The sequence below is a fragment of the Toxotes jaculatrix genome, chromosome 4 (assembly GCF_017976425.1).
Source record: "Toxotes jaculatrix isolate fToxJac2 chromosome 4, fToxJac2.pri, whole genome shotgun sequence".
Taxonomy (NCBI): domain Eukaryota; kingdom Metazoa; phylum Chordata; class Actinopteri; family Toxotidae; genus Toxotes; species Toxotes jaculatrix.
The window spans coordinates 13,515,970-13,530,545 of record NC_054397.1 but is presented as its reverse complement, the minus strand read 5'-3'; the positions used below and the strand labels follow the sequence as shown (position 1 = coordinate 13,530,545).

General features: G+C 40.8%; 1 protein-coding gene across 1 annotated transcript in view; it reads left to right on the top strand.

Annotated features, from left to right (window-relative positions):
* Window positions 1–14,576, top strand: part of ank2a (ankyrin 2a, neuronal) — a 72,585-nt gene that overhangs the window by 25,663 nt on the left and 32,346 nt on the right. The window contains exons 6-40 of the mRNA XM_041035228.1: window positions 80–265; window positions 671–694; window positions 1,177–1,185; window positions 1,776–1,874; window positions 2,366–2,464; window positions 2,731–2,829; window positions 3,451–3,648; window positions 3,875–3,973; window positions 4,099–4,197; window positions 4,333–4,431; window positions 4,626–4,823; window positions 4,943–5,041; window positions 5,315–5,413; window positions 5,624–5,821; window positions 6,066–6,164; window positions 6,632–6,730; window positions 6,873–6,971; window positions 7,081–7,179; window positions 7,319–7,391; window positions 7,534–7,584; window positions 8,078–8,204; window positions 8,321–8,399; window positions 8,506–8,609; window positions 9,013–9,048; window positions 10,369–10,593; window positions 10,747–10,845; window positions 11,406–11,560; window positions 11,887–12,098; window positions 12,204–12,411; window positions 12,698–12,794; window positions 12,977–13,205; window positions 13,472–13,597; window positions 13,677–13,799; window positions 13,905–13,937; window positions 14,032–14,053. Coding sequence (XP_040891162.1) covers window positions 80–265; window positions 671–694; window positions 1,177–1,185; window positions 1,776–1,874; window positions 2,366–2,464; window positions 2,731–2,829; window positions 3,451–3,648; window positions 3,875–3,973; window positions 4,099–4,197; window positions 4,333–4,431; window positions 4,626–4,823; window positions 4,943–5,041; window positions 5,315–5,413; window positions 5,624–5,821; window positions 6,066–6,164; window positions 6,632–6,730; window positions 6,873–6,971; window positions 7,081–7,179; window positions 7,319–7,391; window positions 7,534–7,584; window positions 8,078–8,204; window positions 8,321–8,399; window positions 8,506–8,609; window positions 9,013–9,048; window positions 10,369–10,593; window positions 10,747–10,845; window positions 11,406–11,560; window positions 11,887–12,098; window positions 12,204–12,411; window positions 12,698–12,794; window positions 12,977–13,205; window positions 13,472–13,597; window positions 13,677–13,799; window positions 13,905–13,937; window positions 14,032–14,053 — 4,000 coding nt within the window. The remainder of the gene's footprint in view (window positions 1–79; window positions 266–670; window positions 695–1,176; window positions 1,186–1,775; window positions 1,875–2,365; window positions 2,465–2,730; window positions 2,830–3,450; window positions 3,649–3,874; window positions 3,974–4,098; window positions 4,198–4,332; window positions 4,432–4,625; window positions 4,824–4,942; window positions 5,042–5,314; window positions 5,414–5,623; window positions 5,822–6,065; window positions 6,165–6,631; window positions 6,731–6,872; window positions 6,972–7,080; window positions 7,180–7,318; window positions 7,392–7,533; window positions 7,585–8,077; window positions 8,205–8,320; window positions 8,400–8,505; window positions 8,610–9,012; window positions 9,049–10,368; window positions 10,594–10,746; window positions 10,846–11,405; window positions 11,561–11,886; window positions 12,099–12,203; window positions 12,412–12,697; window positions 12,795–12,976; window positions 13,206–13,471; window positions 13,598–13,676; window positions 13,800–13,904; window positions 13,938–14,031; window positions 14,054–14,576) is intronic.

The following is a 14,576-nucleotide window of genomic DNA, read 5'->3' as shown; positions in this document are numbered from 1 at the left end:
TACATGCACATTTTGCTCTCATTTTCTCCAAATTAATTGGAGTCTTTTCCTCTTGTCTTCCTCTTATCTGCTCACCCAGGATGGCTTCACTCCACTGGCCATCGCTCTCCAGCAGGGCCACAACTCTGTGGTCTCCCTGCTGTTGGAGCACGACACCAAGGGTAAGGTTCGTCTACCAGCCCTGCACATCGCAGCTCGCAAAGATGACACAAAGTCTGCCGCGCTGCTGCTCCAGAACGACCACAACGCTGACGTACAATCAAAGGTGAGGGTGAGAGAGGGGGGAGGAGAAGGCTGCAAGGGGAGTCAGAGATATTGGGGAGAACAGGAAGAGAGGGTGAAATTACAAAAGAGGGGAGAGAGAGAAGGAGAAATTGAGGGAAGCATTTAGGGAGGTGGCAGAAAGTGTGTGATAATGCATCTGACAGATTGGATAATTTTTCATATTGACAGTTTTATTCATGTTATCGATTACATGTGTATCCATTTAGGGATATGATCATTTTAATGGACAGAGCCTCTCTCTGTTGTTTGCTTCCTTGTCTTTGCTTTTTCTCTCTGTGTGACCTTCGAAAACTTACCTTGTGTTTTATGTGAATCTTGCTATAAGCCCTTTCCTTAACAACCCAACTCCCTACCCCCCCCTTCTCTCTCTATGCATCCTAACCAGATGATGGTCAATAGAACCACAGAGGTACACAGACTCATCACCTCTTCATTTGATTCCTTTTTCTCACTTCTGACCATCTCTTTCAGCTCTTTTGTCCTGATCTTTCCTTATTTAATTGGGAGTTGTAAAAACCTGCATGTCAGATTTATGTGTCATTAATATGAATGCATGTAGCTGACTATGCTGTGATACACACTCCTGCATGGCTGACAGTAAAACACAATGTGCTGTATTAATAGAGAATGTTAGATTGTTGCATTTAATTATAGATCATTTGTTTTACCTCACCTTATTTCTCTTTTTTTATTTTTAAAGTTATAAATAATCCTTTAAAATGTATTAGCATTACATATTTATATACTTCTGACAGTTTCACTTCTTTTTCTCTGCATAACCTACAGCATGTGTACTTCTGAGCACATTAACATCATTGTTTTTTCCTCTCTGAAACACATCAATCTTTAAGTTAACTCTGTTTCTTAATTAAATTGCACCATGTCTATCAGAATGGGAAGGTAAGGATTGAACCCACCTATAATTGTGTACTGTAGATATTTATATATACAGCTTATATATAAATGTCCATTTGTGCGTCTAAGCAGATACACATAGTGCGTAGTTGTTTTGGTTTTTAATGTCTTTTCTTTTGACCTTTTTTAGCATTCAAAAACCAAACTGCTTTGATTTTTTCTTTCACCACTTGTTTTTTTTTTTTAGCAAGCATGGCAAAATGACATAGTTTTTGCATGTGTTATATATTGCCTGTGCTATTTTGGGTTATGCTCATTTTTAATGCTTCTTCATACACCAACATATCTGGTTTCTTTTTTCAGCATGCAGCCTCATCATAATACTGCTTCAGCAGAGTCAGGTTTACTTCCTGTCTGATCCTGATCTGAAAATCTGATCCTTCTTTCCTTTTCTCTTTCTTTCTTTCTGATTCTTTCTTTCTTTCTTACCTTGCTCTTCTTTTGCAACTGTTCTCTTTTTTCCTCACCTGCTGTTTCAACCAATCTTCTGTTCCTTCCTTTATGTGTCCTTCAACCTCTGCTCCTTTCCCACTCACACTCTCCCTCCCTCCTCTCTCCTTGTCTGTCTCAAACAGAGTGGGTTCACCCCTCTGCACATCGCGGCTCACTATGGTAACGTGAATGTCTCCACCCTGTTGCTGAACAGAGGAGCTGCTGTGGACTTCACAGCCAGGGTAGCGCCCCATTTCCATTTCTTAGCAAACAAGACACTTTCTGCACTGCTGTCTGTTAAAACCTGACGTGTGTGTTTTCACTTTGATACTTGCAGAATAGTGGGTTTGCTGTTTTCCATCATAATTTTCCTTTTTAACCCAAGCCTTTATTATCTTCATTTCCCTATAGCCTTTCAAAGGTTACATTTCTTCCTGCATGTTTTCAGATAAATAACCATCCTGAGACTGATGCACAAAATTAGATTCTTTAAATACAGTTTGGCTTCTTAGTGATGTAGCTTTAAATTATTGCATTCAACTCAACAGAAACAAAAATTACAATCATCACAATGTTAATAACACAGATTCCACTACTTTCCATGTGATGTGGAATTGGAATGAAATTTGAATTGTGACAGTTTCCACACACAACCGTGAAATATGTTTTTGCGAATGTGAATTGTACAGTGTGTTCGCTGTGGTAAACCTTCCTTTGTTTACTGCTTTGTCAGAATGGTATAACTCCTCTCCATGTGGCCTCTAAGAGAGGTAACACCAACATGGTGGCCCTGCTGTTGGACCGAGGGGCTCAAATAGATGCTAAAACCAGGGTAAGACTTACTTAAAGAGCAGCTTTCATTTTATTGTGACAATTCTGTAACTACCCTATAGTGACTGTTAAATAGAGTATACTACTTGTCTATTACCTCTTTTGTCAAAACAGACAAAGAGTACTCTCCTAGCTGTAGCACATACAGGCTTTTGTTTATATTTATATATATTGTTTTTAGCAAGCATGGCAAAATGACATGGTTTATTATTCTTTATATATATATGTGTGTGTTTGTGTCTTTGTGCATGTGTGATTGTCTCCCAGGATGGGCTGACACCCCTGCACTGTGCAGCCAGGAGTGGACATGATCCTGCAGTGGAGCTGCTGCTGGAGAAAGGAGCCCCCATCTTAGCCAGAACCAAGGTATTGCATGGCTGTGCCAGTACCGGCCCACTGTATCCCCAGAATCTTTCCTACCTTCCTAATGAAATAAATGTGTCCAGTTTTGCTCCAGGACAAAATTGCCCCACTGCACATCTTACAATCAAAAGAACTTGTGATCTTACTTCTGTTTGCAGAACCACAGGCTCACAAATATAAGGTCTCTGTTGTGGAGTAATGGCTTTCATTTGTTGTGCCTTCACCTAAGTCAATAAAGAGCAGTAAACCAAGTCTGGGGTCTTGTCAAACACATTCTGGCTGACAGACTGGAAGTGAAGCAAATGTCCATTTTAAGGATAAGCTATTACAGTCCAACTGCCTTCCTACATTACACTTAGGATTTCAGTATTTCAAGATTCCTTTATTTGTCACTTCCATACCTAAGAACAAAATGTTGATCCTCCCAGTCCAAAATGCTTCAAAAGAAATAGACAATATGTAAATATGTGTATAAGAAAACATGTTTGTAAACAGTTTAACTACATAAACTGGTTTGAAACCCCAAAATATATTGTATATGTCATTAATAAATTGCAACCTCTTTCTACATTGTATTACTTTTTCTGACCTCTATCTATGTATCTCACATTTGTGCCCACACAGAACGGACTGTCCCCACTGCACATGTCGGCCCAGGGAGACCACATAGAGTGTGTTAAACTCCTGCTGCAGCACAAGGCGCCTGTTGATGATGTCACATTGGACTACCTCACAGCGCTGCATGTCGCAGCTCACTGTGGCCACTACAGAGTCACCAAGCTGCTGCTAGACAAGAGGGCCAATCCCAATGCTAGAGCACTGGTGGGCGTTCACAGGAACTGTACAAGCACAAAAATAGGCATCAACACAGACTCATAGATATACACACATACAAGGATAAGACATGAGCATAGTACATCGAAATGCTCCTGAAAATATCAAATAAGTTAGAACGTAATGGAATAAAATATAAATGTACCCCCCTAGCTGTTGATCATACAGAGAATTAGTATTGACCCATTAATTTTTCTCTCACTGTCTCTTCCAGAATGGTTTCACTCCCCTTCACATCGCTTGTAAGAAGAACAGGGTGAAGGTGATGGAACTGCTGGTCAAATATGGCGCCTCCATCCAGGCCATTACTGAGGTTTGGACCTTTTTTTTTTTTTTTTTTTTTGGTGTCTCAGGATAGCATCTGTCCATACAGGACACCCTTATGTTTCCCTTTGCATTTAATGGTCATGTTCTCTTTGTCTCTCTCCCTTATTCTAGTCTGGTCTGACTCCCATCCATGTAGCTGCCTTCATGGGTCACCTCAACATTGTTCTCCTTCTGCTGCAGAATGGAGCCTCTCCCGATGTCCGTAACATTGTGAGTAGGAATTTGACAACTAATTTTTTTCAGCTCATTGTTCCCAAGTACATGTGTCACAAATTAAGCAGACATTTTTCAAACCATTCATCACAGTGTCTTATTGCTCATCAGCGGTCTGTGTTTTCTTATCAGCGTGGCGAGACAGCTCTCCACATGGCAGCACGAGCAGGTCAGATGGAAGTGGTTCGCTGTTTGCTGAGAAATGGAGCATTGGTGGATGCCATGGCCAGGGTGAGTCAGCAGTTAATCACTTTCCTTCTATTAATAATAAATGAGCATATTTCATCCACTGGATGGGGCACACATACTCATGGGGCATGTCTCCTGCCTCAGTTCTGGCTACTCTACTACAAGTCTGTTTTTTCTAATTCCACAACCTCCACCTATGTCCTTGCATGTTCAAACTTTTCATCCTTCAACCACAGGAAGACCAGACTCCCCTCCACATTGCATCTCGTTTGGGGAAAACAGATATAGTCCAGTTGCTGCTGCAACACATGGCCCACCCAGATGCTGCCACCACCAACGGGTACACTCCCCTCCATATTTCAGCCCGGGAGGGCCAGGTAGAGACTGCTGCTGTGCTGCTGGAGGCCGGGGCCTCACACTCATTGGCCACCAAGGTGAGCAAGGGATAGGATGTGATGCATACAGACAGAGACGGAGAAATACCCAGCTAAACCTGATAACAGTTTAGGCAGGTAGGCTGCAAATAAACTTGGTCTCCCTTTCCCATCCACAGAAAGGATTCACTCCATTACATGTAGCAGCAAAGTATGGAAGCCTCGACGTAGCAAAGCTTCTCCTTCAGCGCAAAGCTCTTCTCGATGATGCTGGCAAGGTAGGCTGAAGATACTGTATACAGAAACAGATTCTCAGACAAGACCTGAGGTTATTTCAGAGTAATGTTATTAATTTCGGTGTGATACACAGTACACTAAATCTTTTAGAATAAATTTATGCCTCTTAAAAAGACTAAGTACAGAGTGGAACAGAACTGTTTTTTAAACAGGAAGGTGGAGACAGAACAAAGCACAACAAAACCATGAAGGCACACTGTTCCATAGCAGAAAAATCTAAAATCAATCCTGTAATCAAATGCTTCCTCTTACAGAACGGCCTGACTCCGCTACATGTGGCAGCTCATTATGACAACCAAGAAGTGGCTCTGCTGCTGCTGGATAAAGGGGCATCGCCTCATGCTACTGCAAAGGTTAGACCAAGGATGTTAAAGGATGTTAAAGAAGAAAAATGCATCAGGCACTCTGACACTATTGTTTGTATGTGATGCATTCTGCTATAGCAGTTACTTTATGATCAATCACTGCAGTTTACTTACTGATAAACTGCTTCCTTATTTTATCTTCTAATTTTAGATCGGTGTTGTTTCAATATGTTACCACTAACTTTCCTCCTTGTCCAGAATGGCTACACTCCTCTCCACATTGCAGCCAAAAAGAACCAGACAAACATTGCATTAGCGCTGCTGCAGTACGGAGCAGAGACCAACGTTCTAACCAAGCAGGGAGTCAGCCCTCTACACCTGGCAGCCCAGGAAGGACATGCTGAGATGGCCAGCCTGCTGTTGGGCAAAGGAGCTCACATCAACACAGCCACCAAGGTCACACATGAACACGCAATTTAATACTGTCAGACACTTGTTTTGATACAGTTCAGATGCTATATCTGTTACTACAGGTACACCATTAATTCTCACATTCTCACCAGGGAAGAAACATATAATTGCTCCAAATATATTTATATGCATAGCAGCCATTCAGAATATGCAACTGGGATTTAGTTACAGGTTCGTGTGCACAATATAAACAACATAGGTGACCAACTCTGTGCTTCATGTGTTACAGAGTGGATTGACTCCACTGCATCTCACAGCCCAAGAAGACAGGGTCAATGCAGCGGAAGTACTGGCTAAACATGACGCCAACTTGGATCAGCAAACTAAGGTACAAACACACACATCCAAGCAAGTACACACAAACACAATCAAAATCATACACAGTCAAAAACTGGTCATTAATCATGTGATTTTGTAGAATTGGAAGGAGATAAGGACGATCATGGCATGCCACACACAAGTTATTCAACAAGAATTTCCTCAGGCAAATTATATATCTTACTCAGTGTATATTTACTGCTATAGTCTGTCCACCAGCTGCTTTGACACACACACACACACACACACACACATACCTATTCAGCATATCTGCCACCTACTGGCTTTTGGGAAGCATAGCAACATCTACATCATTCAAAGCGTTTTTTTTTTCTGTTTGTTGTTAATGCATTCAGTGGTCACATTTCCTCACTTTTCACAAGTTACAGTAGAGTTTACTTGGGTCAGTCATCGTGTTTTTTTAGAAATAGCTGTGTTTTTTCTCTGTATCATCCTCTCTTCCTTTCTACACTTCAGCTCGGATATACCCCTCTGATCGTGGCTTGTCACTATGGAAATGCCAAGATGGTGAACTTTTTATTACAGCAAGGTGCCAGCGTCAATGCCAAAACCAAGGTAGACTTCAAATGTAAAATATGAAGCATGCAAACTCTTTTCATAAAAATCCACAAGCACACCAACAAGAAAGAAATCAGTCAAAGTCATTTTCATTTTAGTTACACTGATCAAACAAAGTCTTTTTTATTTTCTTCTGCAGAATGGTTACACACCACTTCACCAGGCAGCACAACAAGGGAACACACACATAATCAATGTTTTGCTGCAACATGGGGCCAAGCCAAATGTTACTACAGTGGTAAGACGTACAGAAAATATATATATTCATTTTACTCTGAATAATATAAAAAATATTGTTAACAAGGAAACTCATTATTCTGTCTTTCACATAAACTCTATGCCCTTAGAACGGAAATACCGCTCTGTCAATTGCTAGACGCCTGGGTTACATCTCTGTGGTGGACACACTGAAAGTCGTCACTGAGGAGGTTGTCACTACAACAACGGTAAACTCCATGTGCGATACCTTTAGACCGCAGATGCTGGACCACTTGGTTTTGCCTTTCGTTTCCCACAAAATCAAGTTAAAGTAATTTCTCTGTTCTCTTTATATTTTTCCATGACTTTAAATGGGTGTCACATCAGACGGTCACAGAGAAACACAAGCTCAATGTCCCTGAGACCATGACTGAGATCCTTGATGTTTCTGATGAAGAGGGTGAGTTACTTTAATCAGAAAAAGAAAGAACGAGATTAAAAGAGATATTAACTTTCTTGTTAGCTGCCTTGTACAGTAGTCATAAAGTGTTGTGGGTGATGTAGTTTTGTAGCGGTGGTTCTTAAAGTTCTATGTTTCATAGCTCTGAGACTGGAGGATGAGCCATTATCTGAGATGTCTGTGGAGCTGGAAGGTACTGCAAAATGTCTGCCCTGCTCTGACAGCTTGGTGTGGGCTGTACATGGGTTCTTGTAACTGTTCAGTGTGATCATATTGGTAGTGTGCAGCAATGTGTCAAATTTTCGCCAGAACAATGAATTTTGTCTCCAGCCTTTTGCTCTCTTCTTTGTAAACCCCCTAGGTTATCTGCCTCTAATGAACTGATGCGTTTTGTTGTTGTGTGGTTATATACCTGATTTTACATAAGCAGATTTTCCATGATGTAACACCTTGTTGATTACAGGTTATAATCAGAGCTAATCAGAGTGTTTAAAGGCAGTATATAAACTAACTGCATGAGGTGTGTGGAGATGTGGATATAATCATGACCGTTATGATGATTATGGCTGATTGAGGAATGCACTGATGTAACACCATACTTATGGTTCATCGAGCTGGAAAGGATGAGCAGCAGGTGATCTTTTTTTTCTATGCATTATCTCAAATGGCACATCTTTGTTTCCCAGGTGAGGACACTATGACAGGTGATGGTGGGGAGTATCTGAGAGCAGAGGATCTCAGGGAGCTGGGAGATGACTCTCTTCCAGGACACTACCTGGACGGCTTTAGCTACATGAGCCACAACCTGGACAGGTCACAAACATCACACACACACAGCTCAACACTTAACAAAAAGTATAATTATATATCTAAGTTCATAAGTGACATCATATAAGACACAAAAAAAATCCCCTGTGCATTTCCAGCAGGCAGCAGCTCACTCCCATTCACCAAAGTTTCCATAAGAGAGAAGGAGTTCTCATCGAAGACATGCTTACAAGCCACCAGGTGAGGATAAAACATATTAACAGTGCACTGCTCAGATTGTCTGCTTGTGAATATTTGATATTTATTTTCTGAATGACTCTTTTTACTGTTACTTGTTGGTCTGTAGGTGTCATCATTGTCCAGAGAGCACGAAAAGGACTCATTCCGTCTGAGCTGGGGTGCTGAGCACCTTGATAATGTGGTGCTGTCCTCCAGTCTGCTACACTCTGGGTATACACCTCACTCTCACACTCACTCACACATAAAATTACATACATGGTCACACTTTTTCCAGGAGTAAAGGTGATACTAAGGATATTACTTTATTCTTGAAATGAAGACACCATCTTTCACATGTTGTTCATTATCAAGAGTGTGTGAGTCACCTGTGAATCAATTTTAATTTTTCCTTATTATTTTTCACTCCCTCACATGTTTGTTTTCTGTTTTCTATTCTCCTTCTTCCTTTTATCTTTGCTTCTGTGTCTTTTTCTGTCTCGGGTCAGGTTTTTTCACACTTTTACTCATTGTTTATTCTCTTTTTCTCTTTTTGTTTATTCTCTTGTTGCCTCTTTGTGCATCCTCTTGGCTGTTTTTGTGATTGTGTGCGTGTGTTGTTGTATTCTGCTTCTAGCCGTTCCTCTCCGTGCCTAGACAATGACAACAGCAGGTGATACTCTTTATTTTGGCTACTCTCTTTATCCTCTCTCCTCTGTGCCTTTACTTTTTTTCACATCCATGACTAAATGACCTTCTCATTCCCATCCTATCTGTCTGCATGATTTCATAACGCATGACTTTCCATTTCCAGGGTTCAGGGTTTGTTAACTAGAGATGTTCCGACCAAGCTTTTTTATCCTTGATGCAGATCTGACTCTTTTAATCCTGAGGATCTGCTGATACATCGAACTGATACCCTATTTATATTTTCAATCTAACAACACTGTATGTTGTGATCTAGTGTTTTGACCTAATGCAGTTGGGCATTTATGACAGCTAGATCAGATTTCAGTAGTCCTTAAAGACTAAGACTGGTATTATTCTAATTATTCTATATTTTTCTTATTGTCAACAAATCCCATGAAAAGTTCTAAATCAGTAACGTGGTGACAATTATGTTTAAAAACTGGTAAATGATAATAAAGTTTAATCTGTAATAAAAGACTGTTGTTTTATACCGAATGTTACTGAAACAGCAATAAACAGCCTATTGTTTGAGGACTACTTTCATTGGTGGATTAAACACTTTAAACAGAATATTTGCAGCTCCAGACTGGGAATGTGGGACGGACTTATAGTGAACTACGGGGGCTCTCGTTCAGCACAGTGAAGTCAGATGTTACCTAGTGCAACAGTGTGGCTCATGTATGGACAACAATGGAGATTTATGACACACAGAGCAATTAGTTAATACTAAAGTTGACCACATGAAAGAGCATAATCATAGTCATTTGGATCAATTGTGACTGTGTTTTAATGGGATTTTGTCACAATAAGAAGAATGTAGAATATTTGCAACCTTTAATAGATCTGATATAGCTCCACTGTCCTGATCAGCACCCATACCAGTCTTGCAGTTTTATTATGGACATCTTTAAGTTAACATGTGGTAATATTTCATATACAGAAACTATAACTGTGAGCATTTGCTTGCCTGAAGACATCCAATATTAGAATCATTATTCATACCTATTTGCTCCTTGACACACGAGATCCTCAAGAAACAATCTTGTCCCGTGCCCTCCTCTTTGCTTGTCTGTCTTGCAAGTTAAATATCAAGTGGAATGAAACTGGAAAGGGCTGAAAACAATGAACTAGAACAGAATGAAATATTATCTGCTGAGATCTGCTTGTTTTTATGTCACAGCTGAATGTTGTCATAAAAGTAGCTCCTTCTTTGCTTCAGTTGCTTCTTCTGCATGGAGGTTTATGGTGAGAGATTTGAGTCTTTAACAACCAATTTATCCATTGCTGGAACCCTTTTCTTTAGCTTCCTGGTCAGCTTCATGGTAGATGCCAGGGGCGGGGCCATGCGTGGTTGCCGTCACAATGGCCTGCGAATTATTGTACCACCAAGGAAGTGCTCTGCACCTACGCGGGTGACATGCAGGCTGGTGAAGAGACACCGTCTGGCCTCTATGCCCCCTATGGTGGAGGGTGAGGGGCTGGCTGGTCGCATCATAGAAGTAGGACCCACCGGAGCTCAGTTCCTGGGGTAAGTGTGTGTTTTAGCGTGTGTGTATGTGAGTGTATTATATGTATGTTTGAGTTTATGTGTGTGTATTTGCTTGTGTGATTGTGTTTAGACAGTTGTGTGGTGTGTTCATAGTCTCTTCTTCGCTCCCCCTCTGTGCTGCGTATGGATCAGTAAGCTCCACCTGCCCACAGCTCCGCCCCCTCTGAATGAGGGTGAGAGCCTGGTCAGTCGCATCCTGCAGCTGGGTCCTCCAGGAACCAAGTTCCTCGGGTAGGACCATTGGTGGGGACACTGTACCAATCTGGAATCCTGGTCACACGATCCTCCCATATTTTTCCACCGTGTCCACCTTCTAAGTTTTCCATGATATGCTGTTAATGAGTGACTCTTTTTTTTTTTTTTTTTTGTTACTTCCTCTTTTTTTTCCTGGTACTATAAATGTGCAGGCCTTAGTCTAGACCACCCGACCTGTTGCCTTATGTTTTTGAGTTATCTCCATGCTTTCCTCAGTCTCCAGTGCCAATCCCCAGACTCGTTTCTAGTTGGATTCTGTTGGTGATGTTCTCTTTATGTTTAAATAGTTTTAAATGTACTTTTCAATGAATATGTTTGTTTTACGAGGCATGAAATGCACCTGTTTTTGTTTTCTTAACTCATATTTGAATTGTGTTCTTTTTTGCTTTCTTTGTTCCTTTTCGTGCATTTTCCTAGTCTTGCATAAATCAACCCAAGCATCATATTGTCTCTGATAAAGTCCCACCTCTGCCAAATTGTTACCACGTTCTTTTATTTCCAATTTTTGTTTGACTTTACTTTGTCACCCCCTTTAGGCCTGTGATTGTGGAGATCCCCCATTTTGCAGCTCTGCGGGGCACAGAGAGAGAGTTAGTGATCTTGAGGAGTGAGACAGGGGAGAGCTGGAGGGAACACCACTGTGACTTCACTGAAGAAGAGCTGAACCAGATACTGAATGGCATGGATGAAAGTAAGGGATCGTTACTGGACCATGATGCCAAACAAAAGTTTTTGATAGGGATTGATATCTCACATCACCACATTTTTGATGCAAATGATAAATGCAAACACAGAAACTTAAAAGCTACAATATGATCACATTAAGAAACAACACGGGCCACAGCAGAGTACCAAAACAGAACACAGTTGCTGGGTTAATTATGGGAAGCAGAAAGCAGAGGACGTAATAAATGAAAGAGAAATGGAAATAGTCTTCCACCTGAAACGTCATTCTCCAGACTTCATTCAGTTGCCCGCTCATAGGATATTTATACGGAATATTTCTGATCTCAACAGAACTTGATTCCCCTGAGGAGCTTGAGAAGAAAAGAATATGCCGCATCATCACCCGAGACTTCCCACAGTACTTTGCCGTAGTGTCACGGATAAAGCAAGACAGTCATTTGATTGGACCAGAGGGCGGGGTCCTTAGCAGCACTCTTGTGCCCCAGGTCCAGGCTGTCTTCCCTGAGGGAGCTCTCACCAAGAAAATCAGAGTTGGGCTGCAGGTACATACAGTGCATTCCTTGGCCAGACACATACCAGAGCAATGTTAAACATTAAAGGAATCAATGAAGGTGTTACATTTATATGGTTTTTGTACCTTGTTTTAGGCTCAACCCATTGATGTGGAGCTGGTGAGAAAGGTTCTTGGTAACAAAGCCACATTCAGCTCAATTGTCACATTAGAACCAAGAAGGAGGAAGTTCCACAAACCAATCACCATGACAATCCCTATTCCCAAGAGCCCCAACAGTGACGGGCCAAGTGGAGTATACAGTGGGGAGACCCCCACTTTACGTTTGCTCTGCAGTATTACAGGTAAGTATGAGGAATAATCAATCATCAGATCAGCGAACGATATAAAAACAAAAGCATCACAGTCTAATATGTAGCTACCACTGGCTATTTAATATCAGTCAAAATAAAAATAGAAAATATTTCTTCTGTAATGCAATGTCATATAATGTAATGTAATGTCATATGCCTCTTGGTTTGGTTTGTGTCATTGTGCTTGGAAAGCAAAGAGAAATCCTGTCATAATTTTTTCTTTCTATGAATGCAAACCAGTTAGTGACAAGTTTGGTAACACGTTTCTGTGTTTCAGGTGGAACCACTCCAGCCCAATGGGAGGACATCACCGGCTCCACACCTCTCACCTTTGTTAACCAGTGTGTTTCCTTCACCACAAATGTGTCGGCAAGGTAAATCCTTCGTAGATTTTAAATGTGGAGTCATGTGTCTTACACTTGGAAGTTGAACACATTGCAGTATTCTTTTTTTTCATTTAGGGGATTTAAAATCATACCATGAGTACCTAGCATACTGTGAAACTATCTGGTAACATCAATCTGTTACTGCCTGAAAGTCTTATTCATACTCCTAGGTTCTGGCTGATAGACTGCAGACAGATCCAGGAGTCTGTTAGTTTTGCCTCTCAGCTGTACAGAGAGATCATCTGTGTTCCATACATGGCAAAGTTTGTAATTTTTGCCAAGACACTGGACCCCATTGAGGCCCGCCTGCGCTGTTTCTGCATGACAGACGACAAGATGGACAAAACCCTGGAGCAGCAGGAGAACTTCACTGAAGTTGCCCGCAGCCGAGATGTCGAGGTGCAGTGTGATGGTGGGGTTTACATGAGAATAGGGAAATGTGAGAAAAGGTGATCATCTGAAAGGGGCGAGAAGAGAAGCGAGGGGAATTTAGAAGAAGATTGTGAAGAAAGTCTGATGGAAAGTAAACTCAGGTTAAGGTTAACATGGCCAGCCAACTGGTTCTAATTTGTACAGCTCATGTCCTTAAAAATCTACAGACCAAAAAAGAAATAGACCGTAATGTTTTGTTTGAATCATGAAAACAGCTGTCAATCCACACACAGGTGCTGGAAGGAAAACCCATATTTGCTGACTGCTTTGGAAACCTGGTGCCTCTTACCAAGAGCGGACAGCACCATGTGTTCAGCTTCTTTGCCTTCAAAGAGAACAGACTGGCCCTCTTCATCAAAGTATGTCTACACATGGGTACTAAGTGTACTACTGATTTACTCTGAGGTTCAGAAATCCAATATATGTAATTGTGTACAGATTAGAGACACAGCGCAGGAGCCATGTGGTCGCCTGTCGTTCACAAAGGAACCACGGACGTACCGTAGTCTTAACCACAATGCTATCTGCAACCTCAACATTACCCTCCCAGCATACTCAAAGGTTAGTGTGAATACAGTTTAGTTTGTGTACGTATTATAACCATTTTTTTTTTTAATTACAGTAACTGTATTGTTTGCATTCCATCTGTTGCACTCTTTTCTTTAGGAGTCTGATTCAGACCAAGATGCAGATGATGAGGTAAATAAAGTTTACTTCATACACTTATACAACAAAGAAACAATGTTATAATTAGGTTGCAGCTAACTTTACCTTTTGGATCTTCTTTCTACAGAGTGAGAAGAGTGACAAGAAATGTAAGCTGAACTCTGTTGTTTTGCAATATTTGTAAAATTAGAGTTTTTAACTGCTTTTATAATTCTGTTTAGAATTTTTAAATGAATTTTTAAGAAATATATCAAATGACTTGATTGCATAATATAGGTTCATTCATTTGAGACATTTTACATTTTCAGTGGTCAGTATTAGTACTGAGGGTACCAGTAAATAATTTTATGAAATTATATATTATATAGTTCTTATTACAGTAGATCACAGTCATAAATTGGACATAAGACATAAAAATTAGTGGTCATAAAGTGTGTAGAAATATGAAAATCTCAATGTGCCAAGAGATGCACTGATTGATGTACTGATTGACTTCCCATTTGGATTAACCCCCCTCTGTTATTTTGCTCTGCTAACACTGTGTATAGTCATATGTTTGTTACTGGCAGCTATGCTATGGCTGATGTACTCTACATTCCCCTCACTCCAAACCCCACTGACTTTCTCCCACCCTTAACATTTTAATTTCCTGCAACTGCTGTGACCTTATTC